At 43.5% G+C, this 19,585-nt stretch overlaps 1 protein-coding gene across 1 annotated transcript in view; it reads right to left on the bottom strand.

The window, feature by feature from the left end:
* Positions 1-7: 7 nt before the first annotated feature.
* Positions 8-19,585, bottom strand: part of M1AP (meiosis 1 associated protein) — a 70,786-nt gene continuing 51,208 nt past the window's right edge. Inside the window, exons 6-10 of the mRNA XM_049651784.1 lie at positions 19,254-19,416; positions 18,138-18,279; positions 3,739-3,945; positions 2,475-2,615; positions 8-1,489 (exon numbers count right to left, since the gene is read on the bottom strand). Of these exons, the coding sequence (XP_049507741.1) occupies positions 1,307-1,489; positions 2,475-2,615; positions 3,739-3,945; positions 18,138-18,279; positions 19,254-19,416 (836 nt within the window). The 3' untranslated portion in view covers positions 8-1,306. The remainder of the gene's footprint in view (positions 1,490-2,474; positions 2,616-3,738; positions 3,946-18,137; positions 18,280-19,253; positions 19,417-19,585) is intronic.

Consider the following 19,585-nt stretch of genomic DNA (forward strand, 5'->3'; position numbering starts at 1 on the left):
AGAGACATAGATTTTAAAAAGTTTATTCTCATTAAAGTCAGTTTGGGTTTAAGAGGTCTATGTGTGTGAATAGTCACAGAGATGCCATGGTGGCAGGGGTGCTGGGTGGGTGTGGAGGGGGTCAGGAGAATCCACAGAAGGAGGGTGGGGTCGCAGGTGAGTGGAGCAGTGTGGTGGTTGAGAGCCTGGGTGGTCCAGTTGGGCCCACGTGGGCTTGAGCCTGTCTCTGTGATACTGAGCAAGTCATATAACATCTATAACCCTCAGTTTTCCTCAGTGACTCCCTGTAAAATGGGAAAACCCAATAACAGACTCTACTTCACAGGGTTGTTTGTGTGAAAGGAGTTAAATTTCTCAAGTACTTAGTGCAACCTGAATCGCAGATTAAGCATTTTATAAATGGTAGTTATTCTGTAGGTGGAAAGGGCCAACGGAAAGGTGGACAGGAGTACCTGGGTGCCTCAGTCAGTTAGGCGTCCGACTCTTGGTTTCAGCTCAGGTCATGATCTCACATTCATGAGATCAAATCCTGCATCGGGCTCTGTGTTGACAGCGCTGACCCTGCTTGGGATTCTCTCTTTTTCTCTCTCTCAAGATAAAAAAGAAAAAAAAAGAAAAGAGAAAAGAAAAAGAAAAGAAAAGAAAAGAAAAACAAAGAAAAGAAAAAAGAAAAGTGGACAGGTTTGGGGAGAGAGAAATAGGAAGGAAACAGGCCTTTTCCACACTGTTTTCCCCTTATCTTCTCAGCTATAGGACACCTCCTGCCCCCCCACCCCCTACTCTGCCTGTAGGTATCAGTACCAACCGCTTTTCTGTCTGAGGGCTGAAGGAAACCGCAGTGTGGTGGGTGTAGCGGGAAGAATACAGCCTTTGGAATGAGGCTTCGATTTCAATCCTACTTCTTTTCATGAGCTCTAAAAACCTTGTACTTGTCTCCTGATGTCCAGTTTCCTGAAGGTGACCTGACCTTGTCTACCTGTTTACCAGGAACTACAAGGAAAAATTTGGGCTGGGAATGCTCCTAACAATGGTAGAGACTTACTGGGTATTTAATCTGATACTGTGCTAACAGTATCAAATAATCCAAAAGAAAATGAGTTCCTGCTTGGAGAAGGAAAAAGTTCAGGTGTGTCTCTTCCAGGACTGAGCAGTGGGGCGGCAGCAGTTCTGAAGACTGAGGAGGGGAAGGCTCTGTTTCCCAGTCGCCTGGAGCTCACAGAGGCTCAGGTGGAGCGAAGGCCATTCACTGTATGAGCCTTAATGTGGATGTGGTTGAACAGGGCCACCAGGCTCTGGTGCTGGTGACTTAGGGCCCAGAGGGATACTCCTCCCCTTTCTGCTCCTCCACTTCTTCCTCCTTGGAAGGCCAGAAGAAGACTTCTGAGGAAGGCTTGCTGGCTGCTGGCATCTTGGGGGCTCTGCCAGGGGTTGGAGTCATAGGCAGGGGGGCCACTGTGGCTCGAACTCGGTTTGTCTGCAACTGCCCAGCCTACAAAGAAAGCAGAGGGTTCTCTGAGGCCCAGACATGGCTGCTGATCTCCTGTCCTGTTCCTTGTTGGGCCTCCTGTCCTAACTCCTTCACGTGTCCCATCCCTTAAGTGACAGCCTCAAAGTCGAGGGCAGTGGAGTCCCCTGGGCTTGTCTCCACAGTGCCGGTCTCCTGGCTGAGTGTTCCTTCTCTGTTAGCTTGTCCATCAGCTAACTTGTGGTGGGCTCAGCTCCCATCTTTAGATTGACTGTAGTTTGGAAAGATCTTTCTTTTGTAACTTCAGCTAAGGCAAAGCAGGAGTTCCTAAAGGTTCTGTTACTAAGAAATTAGGAAAAGATTAAGAATTTATATTCTATACAAACACTGTAGAATATAAATTTCATAAAAAATAACTCCACCCTCAATTACTCTTCTCTCTTTAACCCTTGTTGAGAAAGCCTGGACTCCAATGTACTAAGCTTGGTCAGCCTCCTTTTCCTCATCTGTACAGTGAACATAACACTTACCTTGCAGGGATGCTGTAGGGATTAAATGAGAAAGATATTTGTGAGAGCACTGGTCACAAAACCTGGCAAATGGCTGGTGTTCAGTACGTGCTAATTTCCTTTCCTTTGGATATTTCTTTTTCCACCTTCCATTCAGCCTTTTCTTTAAACAGAACCTATGCTCTCAGTACTGCCAATTTGCTTAGTGGGACAATGGTCTGCTACATGACTAATGGATTATCACAAGTGCACAGTGAAGATGCCTAAACATCACCATATGTAAGTGCCCAGGCAGAAAACCCTCCCTACCGGACAGGGGTTGTAATTTCCTTGGTCTAGGGCAAAAGGCTGTTCTTTTTCTCCTTCCCTGGTTGGCCTGGTTCTCCCCTCCACCAGGGGAGGGGGCTGCTCCCTGGGATGGGGGGAGCCAGGGACAGGGGAGGAGGTCTCTCTTTGATTCTGGGCATAAAGAAGAGGAGGGAATAGGGAGGGAGCTGTACCTTTCTCAGGGCCCGGCTTTCCAAGCTTGGCTGGATCCGGCCCTGAAGCTTGGTCAAGGTGTTGCTCAGGTGTGAGTACAGGTGGCTCCAAGCCTGTAAGGGGTTGTAGGTGGGCTCTAGCTCCAGGCTGTCCAGCACCCTCTGTGGAAGAGAGAAGAGAAGACTCACCCAGGGAGCTTGAGGTCACAGAACACAGTAAGAGACCTTGGACTGTGAGAGACTGGAGGATGTGTGAAGACCCGGGGCTTGGCTCAAGACTGAAATAGATGAGGGTCTCCGCTGGGTGTTCCGGCCCCCAGGTCTCAGTGTCTGTGATGTAAGTGTCAGGCAAGAGTGCAACAAGTAGGTATAGCCGTGAGTGGCTAGGGACACCAAATACTCTGGCTCTGAGAAGCGTGTCATGGGATTCTGAGAGGGGCTGAAGTGCTGGAAGGGTCACAAGGGATCCAGTGTGTGGGCTGTGAGAGAGGGTGTGACTGAGGCCTGGGGCTGCTCACATTCTGCAGGGGCAGTACATGGAGTTCTTCGCCTGCTAGGTGAGCAGAGCTGGAGCCGGAGGGCACACAAGCACAGCATTCCTGAGCAGTCAGGTTTTCCGGCCACAACATCCTGTGCCAGGAACCACTGGCTCTGAAGTGAGACACTGAGCGAGCCACAGCCACTCGTGCCCACCTCTTTTTGCATCCCGGTGGCCGCCAAGGCAAGAACACAATCCCAAGCTCTGTCCTCTCTGCACGTAAGCCAGTGATCCAGCAGCGATGTGGCTCCAGTTCTCCCTGCCCAGAGCCTTTCCTCCTGCCCTCAGCCAGAGGAGGCTGGCAGAGGAAATCCAGAATCCAGATCCAAGGAAGACAGGAGAAGGGGGGAGAAGGGGGGGAAAGGGGAAGATGGGGGAGGGGAGGAGGGGGAAAATGGTGGCAGTGCAGTTCTCTCCATTGCATGGGAGTCTCATTTTGAAGCCCTTCCTATCCTGAATGCCTGCATTGACTGCCTTTTCCTCTATTCCTCAACAAACAGATACACACGCACAAAGCAGAGAAAGACACCACCACACAGACACACATCACATTACTTCCTTCCACCTGGCCTCAGTTCCTACCTTTGCTTTCTTCTCTCACCCTCCACCACCTTCTTGGAACAACCACTCCTCCCTCTGCTCCCCAGTCCTTTCTCCCACAGGCTAATTCCTCTCCCGTATCCTTTTCTCCTGCTCCCAACTCTTCTCTCCCTTCTGTCTGCCCCATGAGATCTGAGCTTCACTTGCCTCCACAGTCTTAAGACTGACGTCAGTTGGGTCCTCAGGCAGCGGGGGGAAGGGGCTGGGCAGCAACAGTTCCCTAGTGGCCACTGCCTTCACCAGCAGAGTGGGGGAGCGTGATGGCACAATCACATAGAAAGTGCTGGCAGGCGTCCTCAGGCTGTGTCCTCCACTCAGGGGCTCCCCTTTGGCCAACAGCAGCCATTGTCTTTTCTGAAACAAGAACATATATAAATGCTGGTTCACCTTCAGTCTTTGGCATGTTTTGAAGATCTATCTCAATCAAGGCTTCCCCAAGTTTCTCTGGGGGTGTCAGGGAGGACTGAACCATTTTTCTTTGGTCCTGGGAGACAGGGACTTCCTACCTGAGTTGCCCCAAGGGAGTGCTCTTCCTCCCTGGTTGGAGATGTATACAGAATGGTTCACAATGCAGAGACAAGAGAGGCCCTTTCTTGTTATTTTTTAAATGTTTACTTATTTTGAGACAGAGAGAGAGAGAGAGAGAGAGAGAGAGAGAGAGGAAGCAGGGGGAGGGGCAGAGCAAGAGGGAGAGAGAGTCCCAAGCAGGCTCTGTGCCAACACTGGGCTCAAACCCATAAACCCACAAACTGTGAGATCATGAACTGAAATCAAGAGTTAGGTGCTAAACCAACTGAGCCACCCAGGCGCCCCAAGAGATGCCCTTTAACCTGAAGTAGGTGTTCACCCTGGAGATGGCTAATGTATTACTCAATGGTAAATGTAGAATTTTAAGAATTACAATTCTTTTTTTAGGGGCGCCTGGGTGGCTTAGTTGGTTGAGTGTCTGACTTTGGGTCAGGTCATGATCTCATGGTTCGTGAGTTCGAGCTCTGCATCAGGCTCTGTGTTGACAGCTTGGAGCCTACTTCGGATTCTGTGTCTCCCTCTCTCTCTGCCCCTCCCCTGCTAGTGCTCTGTCTTCCTGACTCTCAAAAATAAAATAAACATTAAAAAAAACTTTTTAAAAAAATATTTCTGAGAGGGAGAGGGAGAAAGAGAGAGAGAAGAGAGAGCGAGAGAGAGAATGACCAGTGGAGGGGCAGAGAGAGGGGGACAGAGGATCCAAAGCGGGACTCTGCACTGACAGCAGCCAGCCCAATGCAGGGCTCAAACCCATGAACCCACGAGAGCATAACCTGAGCTGAAGTTGGATACTCAACCAACGGAGCCACTTGGGCGCGCCAAGAATTACAATTCTTAAAAACAGTCTTGAAATACAGACTTGTGTGGGCTGTTGTGAAAATTCAGGTCTTGTTTAGAGGGTGACAAAATGTGCTTCTGTTGCATGACTGAGATCAGAGTGGGCTGGTTAGGGAATATCTGTAGAATACCCAGAAAGGGCTTAAGAAGGTGATCAAAGTGACCTGCCAAAGCAAGAGGAGGAGGAGACAGCAGGGAGAGAAAAGCTTAGGTACAAAGAGGCCAGTGGGCGCAGGATCCTTGAGATCAACACAGCTAGTCACAGGACAAAAAGAAGGGTCAGAATTCCAGGGGCAGTGACTCTGAGTGAAAGGTTCTGCAGAACAGAGGGGGTGACACTTTGCTGTGTGCCATGGGTCAGGAGAAGAGACACACAGACCTATTAGCAGATTTTCTAGGTGTGCCCTTTTAAATCAGGCATGGGAATAAGGCAATTTTCTTTGGTAGTTTTTCAAGGAAAACCACAAAACTCTTAAGAAATGTGGAGTCAGACTGTTATGATCATCTGCAAATTGTGCCCTCTTGCTTGAGGTGATCAGCACTTCCACCTGGCACAAACCTAACAGCCTCTCTGCTATAGAAGATGAAAGCAAGTACATTAGCTCCACCCACTCTAACTGATGCAAAAAGTTGGAAGAATATGAGAGGAAAGGCAAACAGCGGGGAAAGATTTTAAGGGGATTGAGGAGTATCAGTGTCTTGTGGAAGACAAGTGGAAAGCGACACAGTGAAGCACAAAAAACCCTGCTGTAGCATTAGAGTTACACCCTAGGGGGAATGTGCTGGGGTGGAGGTGGTGCAGAAGTTTCCAGACACTTAAAAGCAGTGTCATCATTTTGTGCACCACAGAACTGTGAGGAGATCTGGTAGGCTGGGAAGGTGGTAGGTACCTTTAGAAGTTTATGCTTTCTTAACATTTTGCTCATATCTGGGGTGTCTGGGTGGCTCAGTCAGTTAAGCATCCAACTTCAGCTCAGGTCATGATCTCAACGGTTTGTGAGTTTGAGCCTCAAGTTGGGCTCTGTGCTGACACTCAGAGCCTGGAATCCTCTTCAGATTCTGTGTCTCCCTCTCCCTCTGCCCCTATTATTTTAATCTATTTTTTATGCTGGTTCATGCATTTGTTTGTGAACTAGTTTGTTTATTTATTAAGAATGCGTTGGGTGGCTGTTATGTCCGAAGCACTAGGCATGAATATGTAGAAATTCATTAGACATGTTTCTTGCCCTTTGAGAGTTTATATATAGTAAAGGGAAGGTTTGTAAATTAACGTTTGTCCAATACTTAGGATGACCACCTGTTCTGGTTTGCCCATTTAGCAATGAAAGCCCTACATCTCAGAAAACCCCCCAATGCTGGGCAAACTGGTGTGGTTGGTCACCCTTCCACGATTCCACAGACAATAGAGTATCTTTCCACTGTGGCAAGTCACTGGGGGCTAAAACTATGGCATTGTAACATTTCTTGAACTTTTTTTTTTTTTAAGGCAATGTGACATTTCTTACACCTCAGTGTTATGGGACAAATTCATGACTTTGGGATTACTGGGAAACTCTGAGGGGCACCTGTGTGGCTCAGTTGGTTGAGCATCCAACTTTGGCTCAGGTCATGATCTCATGGCTCTTGAGTTCGAGTCCCACATCGGGCTCTGTGCTGACAGCTCAGAACCTGGAGCCTGCTTCGGATTCTGTCTCTCTCTCTCTCTCCCTGTCCCTCCCCTGCTCACACTTTGTCTTTCAAAAATAAATAAACATTAAGAAATTAAAAAAGGAACTTAAAAAATTTTTTTTAAATGTTTTTATTTATTTTTGACAGAGAGAGAGACAAAGCATGAGCGGGGGAGGGACAGAGAGAGAGGGAGACACAGAATCTGAAGCAGGCTCCAGGCTCTGAGCTGTCAGCACAGAGCCCAACATGGGGCTCGAACTCACAGACCGCAAGATCATTACCTGAGCCAAAGTCAGACGTTCAACCGACTGAGCCACCCAGGCACCCCCAAAAAAGGAACTTTGAATGTTGCACACAAAAATTATGATCCTTAAAATTTGAGCCTATTGATTTTGAGACAACAGCTAAGATTCTATTATAGAACTGGTATACAGAATTGACTGAGGTCTCTCAAAAGTAACTCCTTTTTTAAAAAGTTATTTATTTTTGAGAGATAGAGCAAAAGCATGAGAGTGTCAGAGAGAGAGGGAGACAGAGAATCCCAACCAGGCTCCACGCTGTCAGTGCAGAGCCTCACATGGGGCTCAAACTCATGAACGATGAGATTATGATCTGAGCTGAAATCAAGAGTAGGACCCTTAACCAACTGAGCCGCCCAAGTGCCCCTCAAAAGTAACTCCTGATGTGTGGGCTTTCTGAGGACTAGGAAGAGATTGAGTTGAAAGGATTTTGCAGACTGCTTTAAAACTTCTGGGCTGATTTAAAGAGAGGTTAGAGTAAGGCTCTGGAAGGAAGAGAAGCAAATGCACTTACTAGAGTTTGATAAAGATATTACTTCATCTGTAATTCTCAGGAGCATTTGGGGGTAAAGTGAGAGATAGGAAAGTTGAACTTTAAGATCCTTATTTTGGACTCTGAATTTCTAACCTTTTCCTGGACAGTAGTTAATGGCAGTAGAGATCTAAAGTCTAGGACCCAAGCTTGAACATGTTACCCAGGTAATGGGTTGACTTGTAGGTACAGGCAGTTGTACCTGTGATGGAAATGGTTAACTGCCATGGCAGGTAGGCAAAGTTGAGAAAAGACAAGAGCATGTCCCAGAAGAGTAGTTTTTGGGGTCCTCAAATTGAACAATGCTTAATGACTACAGATGACAATAGGCTTTTTCTAATTCTATTTTTTTAAGATTTTATTTTTAAGTAATCTCTATACCCAACATGGGGCTCAAATTTACAACCCCAAGATCAAGAATCTCATGCTCTACCGACTGAGCCAGCCCAGTGCCCCTTTGCAAATTTCCAAAGAAAGGAGAATGAGTTAGATGGTGAATTTATCAGAAGACAGGTAAAAATGTATCTGCATTTATGATACGTTTGCTACAGAAGGTGCTAGGGAGCTTAGATTTTAGGAGGTGGGGACTGATTCTGTTTAGAACAGGTATGGACAGGGGCAGAGTGGAAGGGCATGCCATGCTCCAAGCTCATTATTCCCCACCTCTGCCCTAACTTCTAATTTCTAAGGCTGTGAAGGAAGGCATAGCCACTGCTGGTTGACTGGCCACTACTCCCTCATCCCACTCCCTTCTCCCTACACATTTTTCAGTCTTTCAGTGATTGGTCTGGGGTGACATGTGACCTTGATTTAAATAATGAGACAAGCAGAAGTTGCTGTGTGGGCCTTCTGGGAAAGCTTTCTAATATGTTGGCAGGCTTTTGCCTCTTTACCCTATTCCTTCTTTCTCCCTGGAATAGGATTGGTCTTAAGGTGTAATAGCCACATGAGGAATAGGCATAAGGATGAAGTACATTTGCCACGGATGCTGCAGTGGAAAAATGCAAAGATCCTGGTCCATGATGGTATCATTGATTAACTGTATTGGTCTCAGAATTGTCTGTCTCCATTACTTCTTGTTATATTAGAAAAATAAACTCTTAATTACTCAAGTTAGAGTTGGATTCGATTTCTGTTAGCTGCAGCCAAAGGGATCCTTTACAGATAGCAAAGGAAAGGAAGAGGATGTGGCTAGCAAGGAGACAGAAGTAGAAGGGACAAGTTTAATGACACGGTTGTAGGCCTTGCCAGAAGGGCAGATGGGAATTTATTATAGCAGGTAAAAGCTTTAATTCTGCTAAACTAGCATTTCCTTGGTCTGCCATCAATATGATGTCCTGGGACCAAATTAAGCAATTAAAGTTTTTGGGAAGTCCAATGTTATACATGGATTTTTGACTGCAAGGGAACTGGGCACCCCTAACCCCCTGCATTGTTCAAGGATCAACTGTATATACCACATGGGATTTATTCCAGGAATGCAAGGTTGGTTTAATACCTAAAAATCAAACAATGTAATACACCATGTTTCTAGAATAAAGGATAAAAACTACACAATCATCTCAAAAGATGCAGAAAAAGCATTTGATAAAATCCAAAACCCTTTCAGGAACAGATTAGAAACAGAGTAGAACTTAACCTGGCAAACGGCTCTACAAAAATCCCACAACTAACATCATAAGTAGTGATGAAAGACTGGATGCTTTGTCCCTAAGGTCAGGAACAAGACAAAGGTATCTGCTCTTGCCACTTCTATTCAACATTGTATTGGAGATGTACTGAAGACCAGAGGGCCATTTCCCACATTTTCCACACTATTAGGGCTCTGGGATTCTGAGTATAAACCAAGGAGAAGCTCATAAAGACACTGGGTGTGTCACCATTCTAGTTCTTAGGGATTAGTATTTTCTAAATTTGGTTTAGAAAAATACAATAATATGACATTTCTTACATCAGAATGCTAAGGTACAACTTCATCCCCCTTATCACTGCTGTGAAGGTCAAGATAGATGTGACAACAGGTACATGGGTGGGTAGGGGACAAAAAAGATGAGTGAGGGCAGGCTGTGGTGGGAGGCAGGAATAGCTTCCTAGTGAAGGTATTTAAGCAGAATCTGGAAAAAATGGGTAGATATTTGTCAGGTGGATAGAGGCAAAAGGAGAGAGCAGCATGAAAAAGGGTATGGGAAGTGTGGAACAGTTTAGCATATTTGGGGGAACACTTAGTAATTTATTAGTGTGGCTGGAGTAAAGGATGGAAGGGGCATGGTGAAATATGAAGCAAAAAAAAAAAAATTAGACAAGGCTGGGTCATGAGAAGCCCACTGATCCCATGCTAGCCGCTGTCTGTTCTGTCATCTGTTTCTCCTGTCTGTGTCCCCTCTCTAACTTCATTCTGATTTTTTTTTAAATGGTTGCTGACCTGCTATCACCCCACTCTCAGCTTGGATTCTTGTTCTTGACTCTTTGCCTAATGTAACCAAGGACTTTCCATATCCCCACCCATTTACAGCCCAACCAGGTCATTGCCTGTGTACTTAGACTCCTGCTAGACACATCCTGGCTTGAATTCTGTCACTTCTGTGGCCAATTAGGGCAGACATGGCCTGTAAAGCTCTGGAATGTGTCTCCAGAGACGCTGACATTTTAAGTAGGAAACTGAAAGACCTAGGTGGTATTTTCATTTCTTTTTCTAGTTCATACAGACATGACTTTGTAAGAGAAATGAGGATGTGGAAAGTGAGTCATTAGCTACATAACTGGGACTACATAGTAGGATTTGGTAACTGAAATTATGTTTTCCTGGGGATGGATAGATTCATCTCATAAATATTTGGAAAAAATTAATTTTATTATATATATATATATATATATATATATATATATATATTCCCTACCATATTCCACAAAGCAGTTATGCCAGTTTAGAAACATGCAACAGTACAAAAAGATAAATAAGGGATTGGGCAAAGGAAAAATAAGGGTAGGGCAATTACAGAGCCAAGATTAGGTAAGCTCAGAGAAATGCAAACCACCCACTTTTGCTAGAAGGGAGGCCCACAGCTTTTCCTGATAAAAGTGTTCGAGAAGCTATCTTAAGGATCCTTATTGAATGAGTGTATTTGACAGAACTCCTGCAGTTAATATGATAATGAATTTCATATGGCTATAGAGTGGTTAAGAGTTTGGGTCCTGGAGTCAACCTTTCTGGATTTCATCCTGGCTCTACCATTTACTAGTTGTGTAATCTTGGAAAACTACTTTAACCTCTATGGGCCTCAATTTCTTCATTTGTAAAATACAGATTATAATTCCTCAAAGGATGATTATGGAGATTATATAAATTAGTATTTGTGAAGTGTTTAGAACGGTTTCAGGCACACAGTAAGTACCAAGAAGTGTTAAATTTTTTAAGTTAAACATCTACTAAGTAGTAGATCATGTTTATTACATTTTGCTAAATTAAAAATAATTTAATAATTCTTAGATATAGATCTATAAAAGTTCCCAAGAATGAAGTACAAACACATTGCTCTCTTGTGGTCTGGACTGATCTAAGAGTGAAATTTATGGGAATTGATGCATGGCACATATCTTTCAGGAAGGGCTGGGGAATGGGTTTATCAAGAGCCTTGCTTATCTGATGAAGTGCCATTTTTTTGAGGAAAAGGAAGTAAAATACTCAAATAAAATAATCTATGAGGAGGACAGAAGGACAGAACAGTCAATTCTCCAGTAAGAAGATCAGGCGATGGAATAACACTTAAGGCTGCAGTTGACTAAGGTTTAGAGTGTGTGTAAAGTGTAATTAGAAAAGTTATACGACATTTATGATGCTGATAAGGACTGGTGGGCTGGTATTAATGACTAGAATTTAATTATGGCAGTGTGGACCTGGTTCAGAAGAACCATTCTAAAAGAAGGGGCAGTGGAAGAGACAGCATTGAATGAATTGAGCTATGCTCATGCCTGTAAGGAAACCCAGGAACCTGAAAATGAGAACTTGGTGGAGCCAGCCAACTGGCTGAGAGTAAACCAGAAAATGTATTATAGGCTGTCTAGCCAAATAAGGGATGCAAAGTGGGGGAATGAATGAACATTTAACAAACATTTCCTTCTGCATCTGAGTGGAATGGAATGGCCAGAGGCAGACTGGCTCTCCTGCCTAAAACAACTAGTAAAGCTGGAATATACAGAAGCCATTTGTATGAAGGCAGCCAGGAGGTGCTGAGACAGTGAAAATGAGTGATAGCTAAGTCTCTGGAGAGGGAAGAATCCAGAGAGAGGAGGAAATCAAAACTGCTTTTACCCTGAGGGCATAAGTTGATTCTGAGTTGGAGGGACAGCTGGTAGGAGCTGAGAATCTAGGCTTTGTACTTGCTGAGGCACTTGCAAGGGAACAGAGAAACCAGCAGATCTTTAGGTGGAGACCAGGCAGGTGTGGGGTGGGTGCTCAAACCAATTTTTCACTCATTTTTTTCACATTTACCAAATACTGGGGCTTCATGGAGCAGGAGGCAAACATATCCAAGGAGAAAGCCTTTAGAAGCAGAGCATTTTAACATACTCAGGATACAGTGATTAGAGTTGGGATTTTCCAAGGGAGGGGGATGCATATAATATACCAGGTTTCAGTGGAAAATCCTGGAAGGCCAGGAGCAAGCCAGGGTAGACTGAGCCTTAGCAGGAAAGCAGTCAAGCCTGGACTCAGTACGCTCCTGAGTAGAATAGGATGTTCTGTCACCACCCTATCTGCCTAGGGCAGGTCAGGATGGACCCTCTCTATAGGAATGCCAACTGGAGCCTCTGCAACTTATTTAGACACATTGAGCATCTTTCATTAAAATATTACTGGCTGTACCAAAAGACAGAACCACATGTCCAAAAACCAAAAGAAAATAAAGAGTTGAAACAAATGGATGATCCAGGCATTGGGGTCAGCATACAAGAACTCTAAAATAACTATGATTAGTATATTCAAGAAAATAGGTGAAAAAATGGAGACTATCTGCAGAGAATTAGACACTATTAAAAAAAGAGACACAAATGTAAATCATAGAACTACTAAGCAACCACCATGTGCAAATCATTTGCCAGACATATTTAAACATGCAATATTATTCAATCACCTTAAAAACTACACGAGATATATTTTGTTGTTTCTATTTAACATGTGACAGGGACAAGATTTACTAATGTGTGTCTGTCATGCACCTTCTCCCTTTTTTCGTCCTCCCCCACTCTACTTCTACTCATGAAAGGAGAAGCCTTGTGAATTCTATCCCTGGATATTTCCAATAGGAAGAAAGAGGGGTGCTTGGCTGGCTCAGTCAGTGAAGCATGACTCTTGATTTCGGGGTTGTGAGTTCAAGCCTCACACTGGGTGTGTAGAGATTACTTAAAAATAAAATCTTTTTAAAAAATAAGAAGACAGAGACAGGACCTGAGGAGGAGGTGGAGTATGCCAGAGGGGTAAGCCAATCTACAGAATACGTATATAGCTGAGAGAGGGAGGAAGAAGGTAGAGGAACAGGGACTGGTGATGTAGACAGAGTTTTAGTTTTTTGTAAAGTGTGTGTGTGTGTGTGTGTGTGTGTGTGTGTGTGTGTGTGAGAGAAAGGCTTTTGGAATAACTCCTGGTTAGATATAATTGAGGAGTGGAGGATGAAAATTTGAGAAATGTCATTGTGGGTTATGAACTATTTCCTCTTTGGTGTTCTTTGAAAGCACAAATGAATTCTAAAATTACTTTTTGGCCTCTGGATAGTGCTTCTTTGTATACTGTTTATACAGAGGCTAAACCAAATGGGGCCACTAGATTTGTTAGGGTTTCAAATAAATGAATGTACTGATACTTAGAGAGGTTAAGTATATCACCTGAATTCACTCAGTTGGGAAATAATGAAGCTGTTAGGAACCTAGGGCCATCTGATTCCAAAGTCCATGCTTTTCATGGGACAATACAAACTAAATTTTACTACAATAGATTAGAAAACTGCCTTGCCTCAACTCCCCAGAAAGAGACATAACAAAGGGAGAATTTCCACTCTGAACCTAAAATTTGACTAAGGCTGAGAAATTAGTTCATAAAATGGGAAAGTGGTAGGAATGACAGGAAAAGGCAACCATGTTATCCTGGAGTTTGGGTAGTCAGACTTATATCACAAACTTTAATCCAAATCATTAGATCATGTAAGCTAACAGAAACATGCTTTCCCTAAAAAAAGGAAATACAGCACACAAAGGTCTTTTGAAAAATAGAGAGATCCAGAAAGGCCTCATTGCAGAAGCACCATTTGAGCTGAGTCTTTCAGGATGGGGTAGGGTTTGAGCATATGGCAAGAGGAGAAGGGACAATATGAATAAAGGTTCAAAGGTGGGGCAATTTAAAGTTTGTATAGTAATTTGGTTGGACTCTCTGGTGCACGATAGGGAATGCTCAGAGATGAACTGGAGTCTGAATACTTGGCTAAGGAATATGGACTTTAAAGTATAATCAATAGTAAGCCACAAACTATCTTTAAGCTGAAGAGTGGCAGGGTCAGTGCTATGTTGCAAGAAGATTAATCTGGTGGCAGTGTATAAAATGAACTGGCAAGGGGAACACTAAATGTATTGAGACAAGAGATTATTGCAATATTAAAGGAAAGAGGTAAACAGCCTTCAAACTAGGATAGTGATGATAAAAATGAGAGGACAAAATACATGCAGAGATGCTATAAGGATAGAATAGACAAGTTGCTGGGTATTGGCACCACTGAAAAACATGTGATAGGAGAGTGCTTCAAGAAGATTAATCTGGTCTAACGTACAGAGAAAATTACAAGAGGGAGAGATTGGAGGGAGGGAAGCTAGTTAGGAGTTTACTGAAGAAGTCCTAGTGAGAACAAGCAGTGGGAACACCAAGGCAAGGACGGTTGCAACTCACCTGATGAGAAGAACATTGATTCGACTTAGTGATGAAGTGGGTGTAAAGGGTGAGAAGGCTGGAGGGGACTGAGGTTTCAAGCCTGGGTGAGCAGACAGCGGTGGCACTGCTATTAACAGAAAGACAAAAGTCAGAATGAGAAGCTAGCTGGAGGGGAAATGTTGCAGTGAGAAACAGAAGGCAAGACTTACATGGGGAGCTGAGGACATCAGATTTTAAAAGAACCTATGAAAAAGGTCTAAGAAACACCAGAAAACCAAGGAGTTAGAGAAGTGCTGAGAGCTCGTAAATACAGGGTCAGAGAGGTTTAAGCTCTAAGTAAGGTCTTGTCACATAGTAGGTCCTGGAAAAAGATTTGTTGTTGAATGAATCAGAAGAGGCGTGTGGAGAATTCTCCCCTCTATAACACACTGCCTTTCAGGATTTTTGCTGCTTGGAGATGTCATGTGAAAAGCAAGAAGGAAGAGTCATTCAAACACTGTTTTGCTTCTGTCTTTTCCAGAAAAGGAGAGTGTTCTTTAATCTGGTGGGGTGGAACAAACAGATGGTAGAGAGAACAGTAACACAAGATGGGTGAGGAGCTAGTAAAAGTAACTGGTCACTTTAAGTGAATTTAAGTTGAGAAGCATGGGGTGTTAGCTGAGGGTAGAGTCAGCCTCACTGTTGCATGCTGTGTTTATCTGGCTACATCCAGAGTAGGGAATTTAGCAAGGAAGTTAAAAGCATGGCTTTGTAGTCAAGAACTAGTTTCAAATTCTGACTTGGCCACTTTGGTAGCTATGTGATCACGTTTTGGTAAGTAACTTCATCTCTTTAGGCTTCAGTCTTTTACATGGGTAAAAACAGGGAAAACAATCCTTATCTCAGAGAATTATTGTGAGGATTAAATGAGGTAAAGTATGCAAAGCACTTGGTTAAGTGACTAGCACTTAGTAAGTGCCCCAAAATGTGGGTATCTGTTAGTGATGGGTCAACACATACTTGTGCATTTCCATGATAGGCGAGTGATAAAGAGGTCTCTTTGGCCCCTAGAATGGCACTTGGTATATAGTGCTCAAGAAATATTTGTTGAATAAATAAATAAATATTAGATGCCCAAACACCGAATTCAGAGGCAGGAAGAGTCTGATTTATATAGGTAAGCCAGGATGGGATAAAATACTCTTCCCCATTCTCATTTTTAATGGCTACATAATATTTCATTGTTTGGTTGAATTATTGTTCCCATAACCTTTCCCTTGTTTCGATTTAACCTTTCCTCTTTTTAGGGCATCTAGGTTGTTTCCAATTCTTTACCATTGTAAATAACACTGAGATAAGCATGCTGGTATATATATCTTTGTTCCCTTTTCTGATTGTTTTCCTGTGCTACATACACTCTCAGCAATAGAATTAAAGTTTTGAAGTAGCTATCACTTTCCAGAAAATTTACACTCCTTCTAGCAGTATATTAAAATGCAAATGTCTGTTTGAAAGATCACACACTGTAAGAATGTAGGGAAGCCACTTGAGGGAAATTCCTCCCCAGTGATGTAGCATCATTGAGATCCTGAGGAATGGGGTGGAGTAAAATGGTCAACCGAGCTGTTGGGCTCTGATAGTCAGGACATATCTGTTGTTTCTGCTCTGCAAAGACAGGGGATGGGTGTTCTTCAGATAGGAAACAGGAACTCTGTGGGCGGATCTAAAAGGGAGTGTGGGCTTTGAAACAGGAAAAAAGAAACCTGCTTCTGATAGTGAAAGAGACACATTGCTGTGCTGGCCTGATCACCCATACGCTACTAGGTCAAACCATTGCTCTATTTCCACTCATAGTTAGGCTTGTCCTCGATTATATTTGCAGTTGTTTTATTTTGCTTTCTAAGTGTTTCATGTGTGTGCTCTTTTATTTTATTTTTTTCCATTTCAGGGATCGGGCATCCACTTAGTTATTCAAGTCAGAAACCAAGCAGTTATGTGATACCTTCCTCTTCCTCACTCCCTACATCCAATCCTTCCCAAAGTTTTGACTCTGTCCCTAAAATATTTCTTTAATTGGTTTACTTTTCCCATCTTGCTTCCAACTTCTAGTCTAAGCCTAGACTACAGCAGTGCCCTCCTACCTCATTTTCTTGTTCCCATTCTCGCTTCTGCCAGTTCATTTCCAATGTTTGGCAAGTAATCTTTTTCAAAACTCAAATAATTTCTTATGATTTCTTTCTGTACTTAAAGTCCAAGGTCCTTATAATTTGGCCTACAAAACTTTGCATGATTTGACCGCTGCTCACTTCTCCAGCCCCGCCTTTTGGCTCTCTCTCCCTTGCTTTCTTTGTTTCAGTCACAGTGGTCTTTCCATTCTTGATTCTTCTCTCAGCTCTCTTCAGCCTTTGGGTCTTTGCACATGCCTTTCCCAAGCATGTTCTTCTTGCTGCCCTTCACCTGTCTAATTCCCACCCCATAAACTGCCAGGTCTCAGTTTAAATGTCACTTTCACAGAGAGGCTTTCTTGCAGCAGCCTCTTCTTTTCCTTCATAAACGTCTCACAATTAAGTATTTATACGTATATACACAGTAAAAACTTGTTTTGCAAGCATAATTCATTCTGGAAACATGCTTCTAATCCAAAGCACTTGTATATCAAAGTGAACTTCAAGAACCATTGTCTTAGTTGCGATCATGTGACATTCGGCATCACATACTACTCATACTGCAAAACATCACTTGTTTATCAAGTTAAAATTTACTAGAAATGTTTGCTCATCTTGCGGAATACCTGCAGAACAAGTTACTCGCAATCCAAGGTTTTACTGTAATTACACTTTTATATTTATGTAACTTATATAAAGCTCTTCTAAATTATTTTTTAAATGTTTATTTATTTTGAGAGAGAAAGAGAGAGAGCACGAACAGGGAAGGGGTAGGGGGAAAGTGAGAGAGAGAGTCCCAAGCAGGCTCTGTGTGTCAGCGCGTATCCCCATGCAGGCCTTGATCTCATGAAGTATGAGATCATGACCTGAGCAGAAATCAATAATTGGATGCTTATTTGACTGAGCCACCTAGGTGCCCCTAACTTCTAAATTATAATTATATATATAATTCTATCTCTTTTATTATAGAGTAAGTTTCTTGAGGCCATGGATAATGCCTATCATGTTACGATTGAGTATCTAGAGTTTAGCAAAATGTCTGGCACAGCCTAGGGGTTATTCATTTAAATAAACCATAATTTCCCGACTGGTGTTAGAAAGAGAATAGTGTTAAAACATAGTTAATTAGGGGCGCATGTGTGGCTCATTCGGTTAAGCGGCCGACTTCGGCTCAGGTCATGATTTCACAGTCCGCTGAGTTCGAGCCCCACATCGGGCTCTGTGCTGACAGCTCAGAGCCTGGAGCCTGTTTCAGATTCTGTGTCTCCCTCTCTCTGACCCTCCCTCGTTCATGTTCTGTCTCTCTCTGTCTCAAAGATAAACGTTAAAAAAAAATTAAAAAAAAACAACAAAAAAACCATAGTTAATTATATGGAAAATGCCCTGTTTCCATTTAAATTAGGGATTTTTGAGTTTAGTGTCATGTAACTGAGTTCAGGAAGTATTCTCTATATCATGAAACAAAAAAGGCAAGTCCTATTTAATCCACATTTCAGAGTATTTCTAGTTTTTTCCTGTCCTTTTGAGAACTGGGACAGGTTTGGGATCAGGTCAGGATTAAGTTAGCTACTTTTCTATGGCTGGTGCTTTAACTCTCTTTTTCTTCCTCACCTGGGAACATGGATACTCACCAGCAGGCTGTGACACAAAGCATGGAAATGCTGCTGATTTGTCTCTAGCTCATCCCAGTCCAGCTGCCAACAGCTTGTGGGTCTGAGGATGAAGGGCAGTCCATATGTCAACGACTCGCAGATCCCACTGGAATTTAGAGCCCTGGCAAGAGACAATGGCAGTGAAAGTCTCCTCAGCAGTATCTAGAACCTTGACCCCAGATCAGCTTAAACTCAGCTTATGTCTAAGACTCTGTTGTGAAATCCTTTGGGTTAGGGCCTGTGAATTATTCACCTTAGCATGGCCAGCACCTAGCAAGGTATCTGGCACATAGTAGATTCTCAAAGCCTGTTAATCAATGAGTGAAGCAACCATCATGAGGGCTGTAGACTGACGGATATTACTTCTCCTGAGCTCATTCCATTCCAAGTGACTTCTCTGGGGTCACTCCCAGAATACCCCTGCTACAATAACCCTGTAACTCAACAGTATGCTAACCATCTGCATCCCAGTTCTGGCTTTCTTGTAGCAAGGTACTGACAGAGGATGCATTTAAGAGAATAAATTTAAGAAAGTTCCCCAGCAGCATCTATGGTCACAAACCCATGGATAAGCTTACTCAGATACTTGTGCACAGGCATTGTGATAGGAACCAGGAAGCAGAAAAAGTGGTCTTTGCCATCATTGTTAATTCTCCCTGAGAACTGGCTCCCCTGGGAGGAATTCTAGTACTTGGATAAGTGGCAAGGCAGGGGTTGATCCTATCTACCCTTTGTTCCTTGGAGGTCAGATCTCTGTCCTGATGCCTAAACACAGTAAGGTATTCAACAAACAGTTGCTAAATGGGTAAACACTGCTGATCTTTTCTCCACGTTCAGAGACTTTCTGGATTTCCAATCCTCATACAGCCTTTAGAATGTCCTACTGAGGCACATCTTCCACCATCTGTCCATTTGTCTCCACATACTGAGCAACCTGACCTTGCTCTTTCACTCTCATACCTGTACTTGCTGCTTTGGAACTGACTCCCACCTGTGGGACACTTGGAGATGCCCTCTATCTCTGGACTTCCTAGTTGGAACCAGTGAGAATAAATAAGCATTTGCATGGATTGGGGAAGTTCCCTTGTCCCATACTTGATCACCCGGAGCTTGTAACAAGAGGCTGATGACTGGGAGGCCATCTGGTAAAGTGTGCTGAAGTCTCCTTTGGGGTCATCCATTCTCAAGGAGCCATCAGCTGTGCCAGGGAGCAGGGACGGGCTGAGAAGTCGCTCTTGGAGATCACATTTCAGGCACACTACAATAAAAATGGCATTGGGGGAGGGATTGTTTGTCACAAGCTACCTCAGGCTATGTGATTAAGAGACAACATCTGCTACCCATTCCACATCCACCAGGCAAGCAAAGCTTGGGAGGAGGCAGGGGAGTGGAAAGGGGAAAGTATGACTGGTTTGGAAACGCAGAGC

The sequence above is a fragment of the Panthera uncia genome (assembly GCF_023721935.1).
Source record: "Panthera uncia isolate 11264 chromosome A3 unlocalized genomic scaffold, Puncia_PCG_1.0 HiC_scaffold_11, whole genome shotgun sequence".
Classification (NCBI taxonomy): Eukaryota; Metazoa; Chordata; class Mammalia; order Carnivora; family Felidae; genus Panthera; species Panthera uncia.